A 14887-nucleotide genomic window follows, 5' to 3' on the forward strand; every position below is an offset into this window, starting at 1 on the left:
ATATATATATTTTTTATTGATTTCAGAGAGGAAGGGAGAGGGAGAAAGCGATAGAAAAAATCCATGAGGAGAGAGAATCATGGATCGGCTGCCTCCTGCACGCCCCCCACTGGGGATTGAGCCCCCAACCCGGGCCTGTGCCCTGACTGGGAATCGAACCGTGACCTCCTGGTTCATAGGTCAGTGCTCAACCACTGGGCCCCGCCAGCCAGGCTCATGTCACATTATAAAAGCAAACCTTAGAGTAGTTATGTTTGCTGGTAGCTAGGAACTGTGATTGGTACCCTGACTTTCATGAGTGTGCTGGTCTCACAGTCACTCTTCTCCACGCCCCCAGGTCTGTGTCTGGAACCAAATGGGACTGGGCTGCTGTGGGTCCAGTTCCTAGAGCAGCGGTTCTCAACCTGTGGGTCGGGACCCCTTTGGCGGTCGAACGACCCTTTCACAGGGGTCGCCTAAGACCATCCTGCATATCAGATATTTACATTATGATTCATAACAGTAGCAACATTACAGTTATGAAGTAGCAACGAAAATAATTTTATGGTTGGGTCACAACATGAGGAACTGTATTTAAAGGGCCAGAAGGTTGAGAACCACTGTCCTAGAGGCATCAGAAACCACTTATTAATCTGTCCTCCCACCCTTTTCACTGTAGTAAAATCAAGACATACTTTTAAAAGCCGCCTGAGTTAGAGCCACAGTGCAGCAGTAGCGTTCTTTGCAGTGCTTTCTTACCAGGCTCCTGTCTTGTGAGTTAAGCTTTTTAAGGAATGAGAGCCTTGAGAATAGACTGTAGGGTGGTGTGGTTTGCACAAAGCTGAAAGGGCAGGACCATTGTGAGTTAAAGATCATTTTCTAGCGCAAGCCTGCACCCCCCACCCCCAGGCACCCATCTCCTACCCTCAGGGACCCCACGAGACTTGCAGCCAGGGGAGCAATGGGCAGCAGCAGCTTGTCCTGGGCCAGCTCCCCGAACCTGTCCCCAAGGCCCCTTTTCTCTCACTTCTCCGTGAGCCAGAGCCGCCCGCCTGGCTCTCCACGGGTGCTGCCCTTCCGGCTTTAACAAACGCCCTCTCAGGCACCCACGCATTTCTAAAGCGGCTCAGGGACTCCGAGGCTCACGGGTGGCAGCTCAGCTTTCAGGGTTTGGCCCGTGACAGCAGAGCAGGCTCTGAGTTCTGCGCTGTCTTTTCTGAATAATGTAAGCTGACCTCCACCTGCGTGCGGCGTACGGATGCTCTCTCTGTGGTTTAGACTTACAGTCCCTGGAGGTTAGTACTTGTCATGGAAGGACACCCTTCACCCTGAGATGAACACTTGGCGTGTGTACAGTGCGCAGTGCTTCCTGCCGTTCCCATGGCGGTGGGAGCAGGGGACAGAGAGGGGATTGGGAAACAAACCTTGTGCAAGTTTGTTTTTCTAACGGGATGAGAGGAGCCGATTCCAAACCCCAGGTAGTGAGCTGCCCACTGTGGGCAGGGAGTGGGAGGCACGGCGGATGGATGGGATGGGACCACCTCCGAGAGGCCGTGGCCTGGCCGTGCTGTCCCCTCCAGCTCCACTCCTTTCCTTGGTAGAAGGCTCCTTTTCACCGAATCCTGTGCTCCTTTCAGGGCAAATAGTGCAAGGACACAGCGGGCAGCCCGCAGCGCGGCCTCCGGGCCTCCTGGCCGTGGGAACCGAGCCCTCGCTCCTGCCTTCAGCCGCTGGCAGGTCGCGCTGGCTGTGCTGACTTAAGGAAAAGTTACCTTTCCTGATTTGCTTTCATCTATACTTAGCATAGACTCTTCAAACCGGGGACACATTTTTCAAAATACTTGGAAGCAGCTGGAACGTGAGTGAACAGGCAGAGCGTGCAGTCCCTTCAGCTACTCTATTGTGATCCTTCTGAGGCTCTTTGTGTCAGCGGAACCTGACTTCAGATTAGTTCTTTCACAGTTGTCTCCTGAGTAAGTTAGACATTTAGATGAGTTGTGTGGGGTTGGGGTGGCGGGTGTCAGAAGTACCTGTGAGGTTTTTTGTTTTTTTAAAATATATTTTATTGATTTTTTTACAGAGAGGAAGGGAGAGGAATAGAGAGTTAGAAACATCGATGAGAGAGAAACATCGATCAGCTGCCTCCTGCACACTCCCCACTGGGGATGTGCCCGCAACCAAGGTACATGCCCTTGACCGGAATCGAACCCGGGACCCTTGAGTCCGCAGGCAGATGCTCTATCCACTGAGCCAAACCGGTTAGGGCACCTGTGAGGTTTTTTTAATGAAATGCTCTTACATCTCCCTCTGATTTCCACACACCCCTTTCTCTCAGCTCCCCAGCCTGGAGCCATTGACAGAAGGCCCAATAGCTGGTTTACAAACTTTTTTAAAGAATAGAACCTCTTCAGACAAAACCTAGCTTGGGACACAGATCAGTCGGGGGGCCTTTCTGCCCGAAGTCGGGGTGGGAGCCAGCGACCTGCCTGCTGCCCCTGCCTCCCCGTGACATCCCTCAAAACAAGGAATATGCTGTTTCCATGAATGAAAATGGGGGGAAAAAAGTCATTTTCAAATAAAATAGTGATTTGGGCAATATAAAACGAGAGGCAAAAGGCCTTACTTTTTGTCTTATGAATCTCAGAGAAATTTCATTCCATTTATTCTCAAAGTAGCTGAGTGTGGTTAAGGACACATCTATACTAATAATAGCCTAGGTGGTCGTCACGCCCTCACACTGTGATGCCCTCATGCCATCACAATCCATCACCAGGAGGCTGCGTGCGCATTGCGCGTGTGCGTGGGTGGGCAGGTACTTGACACTGTGTGCGTGGTGTGGAGGCGGGCCTTGCGGCTGCTTCACGTGGCCAGGCCTGGGGGTCCTGTGGCCCCGCCTACCCCTTTGGGGCGATTGATCGCAGGGCTCCCGCACTGTGAGAGGGCACAGGCCAGGCTGGGGGACCCCCCCCCCCTGAGTGCATGAATTTCGTGCACCGGGCCTCTAGTTAAATAATAAACATAAAGGTATTTGGGGGACGTAGGCTTCTCATTCAATTATTCCCAGTTCCGGTGATTCCTGAAATGTGTCCCCAGTTTGAAAAGTCTATGCTGAGTATAGATGAAATCAAATCAGTAAAGTTAAAGCTTTTCTCCAGCAACTGATTTCCTTAAGTCAGCACAGCCAGCGCCGACCTGCCAGCGGCTGAAGGCAGGAGTGAGGGCTCGGTTCCCACAGCCAGGAGGCCGGAGGCCGCGCTGCTGGACCGCCTGCTGTGTCGGGGACTTGCTGCTCCCTGGGCAGTTAACGATGAGCCTCCCGTCCAGTTGGAAGGGAGTCTGTCGGAGACTGTGCAGGGGTAGGTGATGGTCTGCAGCTAGCGACTCCCCCTGCCTGGTAAGTGCAAGTGCACCAGGGCTGTGGAAATGGTGATGGGCAGCGTAGCGAGTGCTTTTCTTCCTGTGCTGTTGTCTGCCTGGGGCAGGTGGTGGAGAAGACGAACCCGACAGAGCCGGTGGGCGTGGTGTGCCGCGTGGACGGGGTGTACCAGGTGGTGGAGTACAGCGAGATCTCCCTGGCCACGGCGCAGCGGCGGGGCCCGGACGGACGGCTGCTGTTCAACGCGGGGAACATCGCCAACCATTTCTTCACTGTGCCCTTTCTGAGAGACATTGTCAAGTACGGCAGGGTGGGGCGTTGCGGATTGTTTGTTGCGTGAGAAATCGGGAGATAACCCCAAGTCCAGTCCTGCAGAATTCGTCCACTTCCTGGGGGTCACCTCTGCCCAGTGAAATGTTTCTGGCATGGGGGGGTCAGTGAGTTGGGTCATAGGAGCCCCTCCCGGGGCATAAGCTGAGGGCACAGAGTTGCCCCTTTTCTTCTCTTCCCTCCCGCCAGTGTGCTAGGCCTTGGTGAAGCAAGGGACAGACACGAACCCCGGCTCTCCCACAGCCAGGCACTTTGGAGATGCATTTGCCCCACAGCTGCTGAGCCAGGGTCTGGGACGTGTAGAGGGGCGTCAGTCTACGGGAGCTGGTGCCGAGGAACCTTAGGAGCCAGTGCCTTAGAGCGTGAGGGCAGCTGGGCCCGGGCGGAGCGTCTGCCCTGCCTGCCTGCCCAGGTGTAGAGGGAAGGGCACGTGCTATCTGACCCACCACGGGCCAGCTTCAGCGCCAGGATGGCTGCTCAGTCAGCCTGGCCCTCGGCATCCACTCAGTTCCCAGCGATTCCCAGTCCACTGTGCTGCTTGTAGCCTCGCAACTTCATCCGCAGTGACTTAGTGCTCCACTTCCCTCCACACTCGGAGGAGAACGCTGACGGACGACGGGGTCCTGGGGAGGCGTTGGTGTGACGGCCTCGGAGGCCTCCCCTCCAGTGACCTCTCTTCCTGCCCAGTGTGCACGAGCCGCAGCTGCAGCACCACGTGGCTCAGAAGAAGATTCCGTGTGTGGACTCCCAGGGGCAGCACGTGAAGCCCGACAAGCCAAACGGAATAAAGATGGAAAAGTTCGTCTTCGACATCTTCCAGTTTGCAAAGTAGGTGTCACAGCCCGTAGGATGGACGGAGGGTCTCGGGACCTGCCTTCCTCTCCCAGGCAGGGCGCTGCCTCCGCACACTCGCCGCCAGTGGCGGGCGCTGTGACGGCATCGGAGCCCCAGGCCACGAGTGTCGAGTTGCCGGGAGGCTCTTCTCACGTCAGTGGTCGTCAGCAGGTGGCTCTCCTGCCCTCACTCTGGCTGAGCGACTAGCAGGCCCGCCAGAGGGTCGGCCCTGGGTTCAGGCGTCTCCCTGCCGAGAGCCAGGGTCACAGCGAGTGTTCTCAGTTCCCGTAGCTCCAGGAAACCGCAGAGCTGACCGGTATGAAAATGCAGACGACAGATCAGCTAAGAATCATCTCACCAAATACATTCCTAAATCATCCTTTTTCTCTCCCAGAACAGACGCTAATGGGATCTTTTTGCACCAAGATTTCTAGTCTTTGTGACTAGTTACTTCTTGGAGTCTTCGTCTGGGCTGGGTGGAGGCCTGCGGGGGGAGCGGAGGCCGGCGGTGGGGGCCGTGCCGGGAGCAGCTTTATTTGTAGTCAGGCGTCTCCGTTTGCTTCCACGGCAGGAAGTTTGTGGTGTATGAGGTGCTGCGGGAAGACGAGTTCTCCCCTCTGAAGAACGCAGACAGTCAGAACGGCAAGGACAACCCCACCACAGCCCGGCACGCGCTCATGTCCCTGCACCACTGCTGGGTGCTCAACGCCGGGGGCCACTTCATCGACGAGAACGGCTGCCGCCTGCCCGCCATTCCCCGGTGAGCGTGTGCCCCGGCCCTCGCTCCTGGCCGCCTCCTCTCTCTCGGTTGTTACTGCATCTTTAACCAAGCAGAGCGTCCCTGCCTGGTGTGGGGGATGCCTGCTCCCCTCAGGGATCTGCGGAAGCCCTTGTGTTCACACACGTCTCCCGGGCGTGAAGTGACTCCGACTGAGCAGTGGTTGGAAGGGGACCCCTCTGGTGCCTCTGGGTCTGGCTGTCAGCAGCAGCTGTACTGTAGGTCACTGCCCACACATCTGGGGGACCCCCAAAACTCCCGCCACCCCTACGAGACACAGGGCCCCTGTGGCAGCATCAGGTCCTAAGAGAGGCGCCAGGAAGGGAAATGAATGCCACCGAGTCCCAAGTCCTCAACCTTGAGAAATGTTACGGGATTTTAGGTGGGGCAGGTGGTGGAGAAGACGAGATCTCGCCGTGGCCAGGGAGATCTCGCTGTACTCCACCACCTGGTACACCCCGTCCACGCGGCACACCACGCCCACCGCCTCTGTGGGGTTCCTCTTCTCCACCACCTGCCCCACCTTAAGTCAGCAGAGCCAGCGCCGACCTGCCAGCGGCTGAAGGCAGGAGTGAGGGCTCGGTTCCCACAGCCAGGAGGCCGGAGGCCGCGCTGCTGGACCGCCTGCTGTGTCGGGGACTTGCTGCTCCCTGGGCAGTTAACGATGAGCCTCCCGTCCAGTCTCGGTGGCATTCCAGTTGGAAACAAGGAGATTCTTAGAGCTATTCAGCCGGATACAAAGGCCTTTTAGGCTAAACCTTATATTTTATGATAAAACCTTCACTGGCACCTGAAGTCCTTGCTAAGTCGTTTGGTTTCTGTGCTCACAAAGCATGTCCTGCCATGTCAGTTGTGCCTTCGCGGGATGGAGTGGTGGCTGGGTGCGCAGAGTTGCTGAGCACGGGTCCCTGCTGGGCCTCCGGCGGCTGGTCTGGCTGTCACCGAAGGGGCCTGCTGAGCGTGTCCCGGCCAGGGCCGCCGGCATGGGCGTGTCAGCTGTCCTTGCTTCGTCTTGGCCATTGAGTTTGTTTTTCAACCCTCCATCTCCTTTGCTGAGTTTATCCCTTCCCACCCATCCTGCCTCCAGGCCAGCAGAGTTGGCAATCCCCTCATTGTTGTTTGGTTTGCTCCCCCAGTAATGCTTCTTTATTCCCACATAGCACTGGTGCGCACGGACAGCCCGAGGCCGTCACCGCCGGGGTCGCGGACAAGTAACTATCCCGCCTGCCTGCAGCATGGTGTCGGGCTGCGCTTCTCCCGGAGCTAGTGTAGCGCTGCCGCGGGGGGCGGGGCTTCGGTGGGCGCTGCTTCCTTGGTGGTAGGCATCTGTCTGGACACTAACTCAGCGCAGTGCATGCTGGGCACGGGCAGCATGCCGTACTAAGACCCCACAGGTGTCTGAGCCGCAGTGAGTGTCCGCGAGTGCAGGTAAGGTTGGCACAGGGGCCCGGCGGGAGCACCACACAGCCACCACGTGGGCTGGGGTGTCTCCTGGACTGGAGTCATCCTGAGGCCCGAGGGGGCAGGAAACTGTGCTTGGGTTTGTTCTCATGCTAATAGCTCCCCATTCGGCCTCTCTGTGTTAGTATTAGTCACTGTCCTGCTCCTAACAAAGTGTCTTGTTGTAAGAGCAGGTCATTTTTAGCTGGCGCACCCATGTCCTCTCCCCTCTGGGTGCTGCCAGCATCTGAAAAGCTATGGTCTATGTAGCTAGAGAGCGTGGCAGATGCTGTCGCAACCCCGCAGGGCAGGCCTGGTCTGGAGGGAGGTTGCGGAGACCCGGGGACTGTGCCCGGCAGGGTCGGGGCGGGTTCCCAGCAGCAGCAGAGCTCTGTGGTTGCGTTGCCGCCTTGCCACCTGCCCGGCAGAGGCCGCCCGTGGCTGTTGGTTCTGGGACGTGGGCTGTGCCAAGGAAGGGGACTCGCAGAGCCGGCTCCTGTCCTCTAGGAGCCTGGAGTCTGTCATCCTTGCACCAGGCGGACTGGGTGCAGCGTCTGGAAGCAGCTGCCTTTATGATTTAAGAAATAGATTTTCGACCTTAAATTTCCTTCTCATTGAACCACACAGCTTTTAACCTGAAAAGTGAGCGATTTTTAATTATACAGCTGCAAACACCCTCCAGCGTCTCAGCGAAGATACAAAAGGTTTTAGAGTTCTCCCTGTTCAGATTCTTTTCGCTAGTACAGTGGTTCTCAACCTTCCTAATGCCGCGACCCTTTAATACAGTTCCTCATGTTGTGGTGACCCCCAATTTCATTGTTACAAATTGAACATCATTAAAGCATAGTGATTAATCACAAAAACAATATGTAATTATATATGTGTTTTCCGATGGTCTTCGGCGACCCCTGTGAAAGGGTCGTTTGACCCCCAAAGGGGTCTCGACCCACAGGTTGAGAACTGCTGCTACTTTTCTCCCTGCCCCCTTTAGTTCTCTGGTGGGGACCTCTGTGGTGCAGAGGGAGGTCATGTTCAGGCAGCTGTGTATTCCTCGGGTTCAAAACTACCACCTGATCCTGGCCCCCAAGTCCCTCGGCCTCAGGGTCAGGGTCAGGTTCAGGTGGGACTTCATTTTCCCATTTGGCGTAAGTGACCCTGAGCTGCCCAGGGGGTCTGCGCCAGATCTCTGGGGCTCTCGTGGTGGAACCTGACACAGTCTGCAGAGCCCTGCACCCCACCTTTAAAGCATCTTTCCTCCCGTCAGCCCGGGAGCCACCCCACTCAGGCCGCAGGTGCTGTCAGCGTGCAGAGGCCCCGGGGCTCGTGAGGAGAGCAGGCGTTTCCTGCAGGCCCGGAGGGTCCCAGTGCATGTGGGTCTTCATCTTCCCCTGAGGATATGCTTGCTGACTTGAGAGAGGGGAGGGAGAAACACCCATGTGGGAGAGAAACATCGGTTGGTTGCCTTCCTGACATACCCCGACCAGGGTTTGAACCCGCAGCCTAGGTATGCGCCTGAGCAGGAATCCAGCCAGCTGAGCCACAGCGCGGGGCCTCAGCAGATGTTCGAGTAAATGAAGGAGGGCAGGCACTGTGGAGAGCAGTCAGGGGAAGGTGGGCTTGAGCTAATGTAGAGGATGGGAGGTGGAGCTCGTCACGGGCCTGGTGGGGATGACCTGGAATAACCCCGAGTGGCCGGTCAGAGGAGCGTGGCAGATGGTGGTCCTGGGAGCAGGACATGAGCACGAGCACCTTGAATCCAGCTGACGGTTCTTTTGGAGAAAGACCGGGCGTGGCCCACGCAGGAGCTCGGCTCTGGGCTGGGCTGTAGTTTCAGGCCACGTGTGAGCACAGGGATGGAGAGAGGTCTCCAGGCGGCAGGAGGCCGGGCTTCTGTGCACCTGGGGTCCTGTTGTAAACTCTTGACATGGCGAAAGCTCAGAGGTCTCATGGCTTTAGATATGTTTTAACACTGCATTGCTTTGTGCCAGGTGATGGAGACTCTCAGGCTGGCAGGTGCTGTCGGTGCTGAGCGTGGCCTGGAGGAGGCGCGTGGTGACGGGCCTGCTGTCGCAGCCTTGCGTGGCTACGGGCACTTGGAACACGGTCATTGTGATGCGAATTGAATTTTAAAATTAAAATTGAGATTTACAGTTTCAAGGAGTTCAGGTTTGAGCGCCCCCTGTGGCGAGTGGCTGCCGTGCCGGCTGCACCGTTACTGTCTTTGTCAGACTCTGGGCCAGCTCTCTGGTGTGGCGAGGAGTAAAGTGACTGTGAAGGATCACGCACCTGGGGACGTACCTGGACCGTGTCTGTTTAGTCTGCTGTCCCTTCCTTGTCAAATCAGAACTTGGACGGGAGATGTCAGGAGGCGATGCGTGCACCGGCTGTCTGCTGACCGTGACCGTGTCCGGGAGCCTAATCCTCAGGGCGCTTGGTGGTCGTCGGGGCTGCTAACAGCAGAACTCTGTCCTCACAAGCTTCTCAGAGGAAAGCCGCTCTGCCTTTCCCTCTGGCGGGCAACGTGGGGACAGTCTGTGACACGTGGTCTCTCCGCAGCTTGAAGGACGCCAGCGATGACCCGATCCAGTGCGAAGTCTCCCCCCTCACCTCCTACGCCGGAGAAGTGAGTAGCTTTGCTTTTCTGCTCGTTTTTAAAGTAGAGTCTGGTTCTGTTTCATGTTTAAGTGGAGCTGCCCTCACAGGACGGAGCATTGCGGGGACCCTTCCCTGAGAGCCGGTCCTGCAGAGCCACCTTTGCTCTCGGCCCCTCCCCCGAGAGTCCATCCCAGCTCTGCCGCAGAGGCCACGAGGCTGGTTCCCACAAAGAGACGCTTCCACATCAGTGCATGTCCCTTGGACATGGAGATAGAACAGGCTTTTCAAAAATATGTGACCGCCTTGTTTTGTAGATAAATCACATGGCTCTTTTTACTTTACTTTTCTATACTAATAAAAGGGTAATATGCTAATTAGACTGGATCAACCGGCCATCTTCCGGACATCTGACTTCCTTCCGGACAAAGCCATGGTGGTGGGGGCCGAGGCAGAGGCAGTTGGGGGGGAGATCAGGACGGCAGAGGGTTAGGGGCAACCAGGTCTGCAGGGGAGGGCAGTTGGGGGCACAGTCAGGCCGGCAGGGGAGGGCAGTTGGGGGCACAGTCAGGCCAGCAGGGGAGGGCAGTTGGGGGCACAGTCAGGCCAGCAGGGGAGGGCAGTTGGGGGCACAGTCAGGCCAGCAGGGGAGGGCAGTTGGGGGCACAGTCAGGCCAGCAGGGGAGGGCAGTTGGGGGCACAGTCAGGCCAGCAGGGGAGGGCAGTTGGGGGCACAGTCAGGCCAGCAGGGGAGGGCAGTTGGGGGCACAGTCAGGCCAGCAGGGGAGGGCAGTTGGGGGCACGACCAGGCTGGCTGGGGAGGGCAGTTGGGGGCACGACCAGGCTGGCTGGGGAGGGCAGTTGGGGGCACGACCAGGCTGGCTGGGGAGGGCAGTTGGGGGCACGACCAGGCTGGCTGGGGAGGGCAGTTGGGGGCACGACCAGGCTGGCTGGGGAGGGCAGTTGGGGGCACGACCAGGCTGGCTGGGGAGGGCAGTTGGGGGCACGACCAGGCTGGCTGGGGAGGGCAGTTGGGGGCACGACCAGGCTGGCTGGGGAGGGCAGTTGGGGGCACGACCAGGCTGGCTGGGGAGGGCAGTTGGGGGCACGACCAGGCTGGCTGGGGAGGGCAGTTGGGGGCACGACCAGGCTGGCTGGGGAGGGCAGTTGGGGGCACGACCAGGCTGGCTGGGGAGGGCAGTTGGGGGCACGACCAGGCTGGCTGGGGAGGGCAGTTGGGGGCACGACCAGGCTGGCTGGGGAGGGCAGTTGGGGGCACGACCAGGCTGGCTGGGGAGGGCAGTTGGGGGCACGACCAGGCTGGCTGGGGAGGGCAGTTGGGGGCACGACCAGGCTGGCTGGGGAGGGCAGTTGGGGGCACGACCAGGCTGGCTGGGGAGGGCAGTTGGGGGCACGACCAGGCTGGCTGGGGAGGGCAGTTGGGGGCACGACCAGGCTGGCTGGGGAGGGCAGTTGGGGGCACGACCAGGCTGGCTGGGGAGGGCAGTTGGGGGCACGACCAGGCTGGCTGGGGAGGGCAGTTGGGGGCACGACCAGGCTGGCTGGGGAGGGCAGTTGGGGGCACGACCAGGCTGGCTGGGGAGGGCAGTTGGGGGCACGACCAGGCTGGCTGGGGAGGGCAGTTGGGGGCACGACCAGGCTGGCTGGGGAGGGCAGTTGGGGGCGAGCTGAGGCACACCACTCCCCTGCACAAATTTTGTGCACCGGGCCTCTAGTGTTTTATTAATCCTCACCTGAGGATATTTTTTCCATTGCCCTTCAGAGAGAATGGGAGGAAGAGAGGGAGAAAGAGAGAGAGAAAAACATCGGTGTGAGAGAGACACATCGACTGGTTGCCTGCCACACGTATTCCGAAGGGGCGGATCGAACCTGCAGCCCAAGTACATGCCCTTGACTGGGAATCGAATCCGAGGCTGATGCTCCAGCCACTGAGCCAGCGGAGGGTCTGTTGTTCATAAACCTAGTGCTCTCGCTTTGAGAACCAGGGAGCTGGTTCTTCTAACCCAGCGGTTCTCAACCTGTGGGTAGTGACCCCTTTGGGGGTCGAACGACCCTTTCACAAGGGTCGCCGAAGACCATCGGAAAACACATATATAATTACATATTGTTTTTGTGATTAGTCACTATGCTTTAATGATGTTCAATTTGTAACAATGAAATTGGGGGTCACCACAACATGAGGAACTGTATTAAAGGGTCGAGGCATTAGGAAGGTTGAGAACCACAGGTCTAATGTGTGACGTATTTTCCAGAGGCCCCGGCAGAGGCAGCCACCCCTCCCCCATGCTTAGCAAGTGACCCGCACTGGGGACGATTAAAGGAAGAATGAGTATCATCCTATTAACTTTAGAAATAACATTATAGTCAGAATAATTTTACTGTAGTGTGGTCTGTTTCATGCTGTTATAAGTAGGTCATTAAGCTCAGTTTAAAGTGTGTACCAAACAGTCAGAGAAAGATAAGTATCACTTGACCTCACCTTTATGTGGAATCAAATGAACCAGATAAACTGATGACCAGAATAAACACAGAGAGAAGCATGGACAGACTGGAATCTCAGAGGGAAGGCAGGAGAGGGTGGGTGGGAAGAGATCAACCAAAGACCTGTGTGCATATGTATAACCCGTGGACACAGACAATAGGGAGGGGTGGGCGGGGTGGGTGGGGGGGCGAACAGTGTATGCATATATGCATGACCCTTGGACACAGACAATGTGATGGTGAGGGTCTGGGGGCGGGCTAGAGAGATCAATGGGGGGAAAAAGAAGACCTATGTAATACTTCCAACGATAAAGATTAAAAAGATAATAAAATAAAATGTAAAAAAACAACAGAAAATAAAAACAAACAAAAGACACCGTCAATTCTCCACTGTCAGCTGCAGAGGTTTAAAGGGATTTGATGCCAACAAATTGCCAGGCCACTCAGAGTCCCGCCCGGCTCCTTTTAGACAACCTGGAAGGATTTGAAGGTCAGCAAGTACCAGGTTCATTCAGAAATGGGTGAATGCCAGGCTGGTATTCTCGGGGAGCCGGCAATGTTGGCAATTCAAAATAGAAAGAAAAAACCCTGGCTGCTTTATGTTCGATTTTAATCAGGTTCCTAATCCTCTGACCTTGTGCTAACTTTTTCTAAGTTTTGGGTTTTATTTTAAAGTTGCTCATGACATAAGACAACTACAGGCATACCAGGCCACCAGGCCACCGTGTAGAGAAGTATTGCAATAAGGAAAAAGTGTGCACCAAATCGGTTCTTACTGACTCACCCTCTGCTCTCAGCCCAGCTTCTGTGCTTCACACCCTAAAGCATGTCACAGCCCCAGCCGCCTCGCAGCCGCTGTCCGCCCCACTGTCACCGTTTCCTAACCTGCTTCATCTCGCCCTCCTCTCAGGGACTGGAGAGCCTCGTGGCCCACAGGGAGTTCCACGCGCCTCTGATCATCGACGAGCATGGGGTCCACGAGCTGGTGAAGAACGGGCTGTGAGGCAGGCGCTGTCCTCGCACCGAGAGCAGCTTCTGGTGATGGACCCGCGGGACCTGCAGGCCCTCAGGCTGCCTCCTGCTCCGAGAGCCCCTGCAGCTGCTGCATGGCCCCAGGAGCCGTGGACTGGAGTCAGGGCATTTCTGTGACTCTCAGCTCATTGAAGGTCTTATTTATATTTTTCAATTGTAGGATGTTCCCCAGCCCAGGGGACCATGCCGTCCGGGACACATCCTGCCGCTTGTGTCGGGCAGGGTGCGCAGCTCGGTCCTCGGCTGGCCTGGCCCCTCACGGTGCACATAGAGATAATGTGCATCGCTCACGTCGAAGGGTTTCTATGGTACTGAAGGTTGGTTTTACTTTATCAAAAAGTAAACTTTTTAAAGAAAATCATTAGACAGGGAAATAAACTTTTAATCTCTGTGGAGTGTCATTTGTACCTCGAGGAATTCATTCCGTTGGGAAAAGAGGGAACTTGGAAGGAACCTGAGATAATGCAGACGACAGGCTGCCGCTGTGGGAAATGGCAGGCACGACGTTCCTACCCAGCGCCGGGCTCTGGTCAGTTCTCGCAGGGACTGGTCCGCAGGCGCATTGGCTGGTCTGGGGACACGTGCGGTGGCACAGCTGAGGGGGGGGTGCAGGGCTCAGTCCTGCCGAGGCCGGGGACCTTGTTCACCCCAGGGCTCCGCTTGCCCAAGTGCTCGCGGCACGTCTCCCGGGAGGTTCAACACTGCCCTCCCAGCATTTTTGTCTTCTTTGTTTCCAGCTAGAAGATTTTTACAAAGGAGAATAATGTGGTTATTAAAACATGGACCATAGATCATTAGTGTCTAAGATTTGCATGAAAGTATTGAACTTCATAAATACATTTTACAAAGCATTTATTGACCAAACGCATAAAATTAGCATCTGGATAAATGAAAAATTCTGAAATCTGTCTTGGAAGCGATGGGTGCCTTTCCTCTTCCCTGCCCGGCTGTGGCGGGGGAGTCCTGGGAGGGCCCTGGGTGTGGAAGCGGAAGTCTCAGGCCCGGTTCTGGCACGCGATGCTGGTACTGGTGTCTACGCTCATTTTCTGTGGAGAGGCCTAAACCATGTGTTGAGCCTATTTTCTGTTTTATCTCAGTAACAGCCCGACTTTGCTGCTTCCCATCCCATTTCTCAAAAAGATTTGTGGGGTTTGCGTTCTCCATCCAAGGGAGCTCCTGTCCCTGCCTGTCTGCCAGGTTCCCCCACTGCCCCTCCCGCGCTCGGTCGCACAGCGATGGCCGGCCGGGCGGGTTTGATCGCGAGGACTGTGGTGGGTGTGGGTGCGAGGTGCTAGTGGTCTCTTCCTTCACAAGCCCTAGTCGGGAAATACAGAGCCGGGAGATGCTCATGAAAATAGGAGTCAGCGGCCTTGGCAGCTGAGTGGGATTAAAACCCAAGTGTCTCGACTCCAGGCCCTGCCTTCATGAGGCTGTGCTGCCCTGCCCGCCTTCGCACCCAGAGCCTCCGCACCCAGAGCCTCCGCACCCAGAGCCTCCGCACCCGCGCCCTGCGCCAGCCGCAGCTGCGAAAGAGTAAAGGCACGAGGCAGCGCGGCCCTCCTGCAGCTGCCGGCGGAGGACGATGGAGAAGCTGGGGGAGCAGGCCACGTGACAGGCCGTGTGCTCAGAGGTGGGCCAGCCTGCAGCCTCCAGGAGGAAGCAGCACTGGCACCACGAGAGACCAGAGGTCACAAGGAGATGCTGCCGCCAGGGCTATGCCCTGGGTGGTGTGAAATAAGGGGAACTGTGACCGCCACACAGCCTCTGCCCACTTACTCTAATGTACAGGATGGAGCGTGTGTGCGCGTGCACATGTGTGTCTCTCTGTTGGGTGTGCATGTGTGTATTTGTATCTGCATGTGTGCACAAGTTTGTATCTGTATGTGTCTGTGTGTGTGCATCTGAGTGTGCGTGTGGTTGCAGGGACTAGCAAAGCAGTTCTGGGAATAGCTAAATCAACGTTTGAGCCCAGAGCTGGGCTGTGTTTAGATGAGTGGCTGTGTCAGTGGGAACGTCTTTCTCAC

At 56.8% G+C, this 14887-nt stretch overlaps 1 protein-coding gene across 2 annotated transcripts in view; it reads left to right on the forward strand.

Annotated features, from left to right (window-relative positions):
* The window catches only part of UAP1 (UDP-N-acetylglucosamine pyrophosphorylase 1), a 27863-nt gene extending 14599 nt beyond the window's left edge, over nt 1–13264 (forward strand). The window contains exons 6-11 of one of the 2 annotated variants that reach the window (XM_005880479.2): nt 3462–3655; nt 4373–4513; nt 5091–5279; nt 6458–6508; nt 9294–9360; nt 12742–13264. In XM_005880479.2, coding sequence (XP_005880541.1) covers nt 3462–3655; nt 4373–4513; nt 5091–5279; nt 6458–6508; nt 9294–9360; nt 12742–12834 — 735 coding nt within the window. In that variant the 3' untranslated portion in view covers nt 12835–13264. The remainder of the gene's footprint in view (nt 1–3461; nt 3656–4372; nt 4514–5090; nt 5280–6457; nt 6509–9293; nt 9361–12741) is intronic. The other variant, XM_014528556.1, reaches the window with a different exon arrangement.
* Nucleotides 13265–14887: the final 1623 nt, after the last annotated feature.

This window comes from Myotis brandtii, unplaced genomic scaffold (assembly GCF_000412655.1).
Source record: "Myotis brandtii unplaced genomic scaffold, ASM41265v1 scaffold64, whole genome shotgun sequence".
NCBI classification, from domain to species: domain Eukaryota; kingdom Metazoa; phylum Chordata; class Mammalia; order Chiroptera; family Vespertilionidae; genus Myotis; species Myotis brandtii.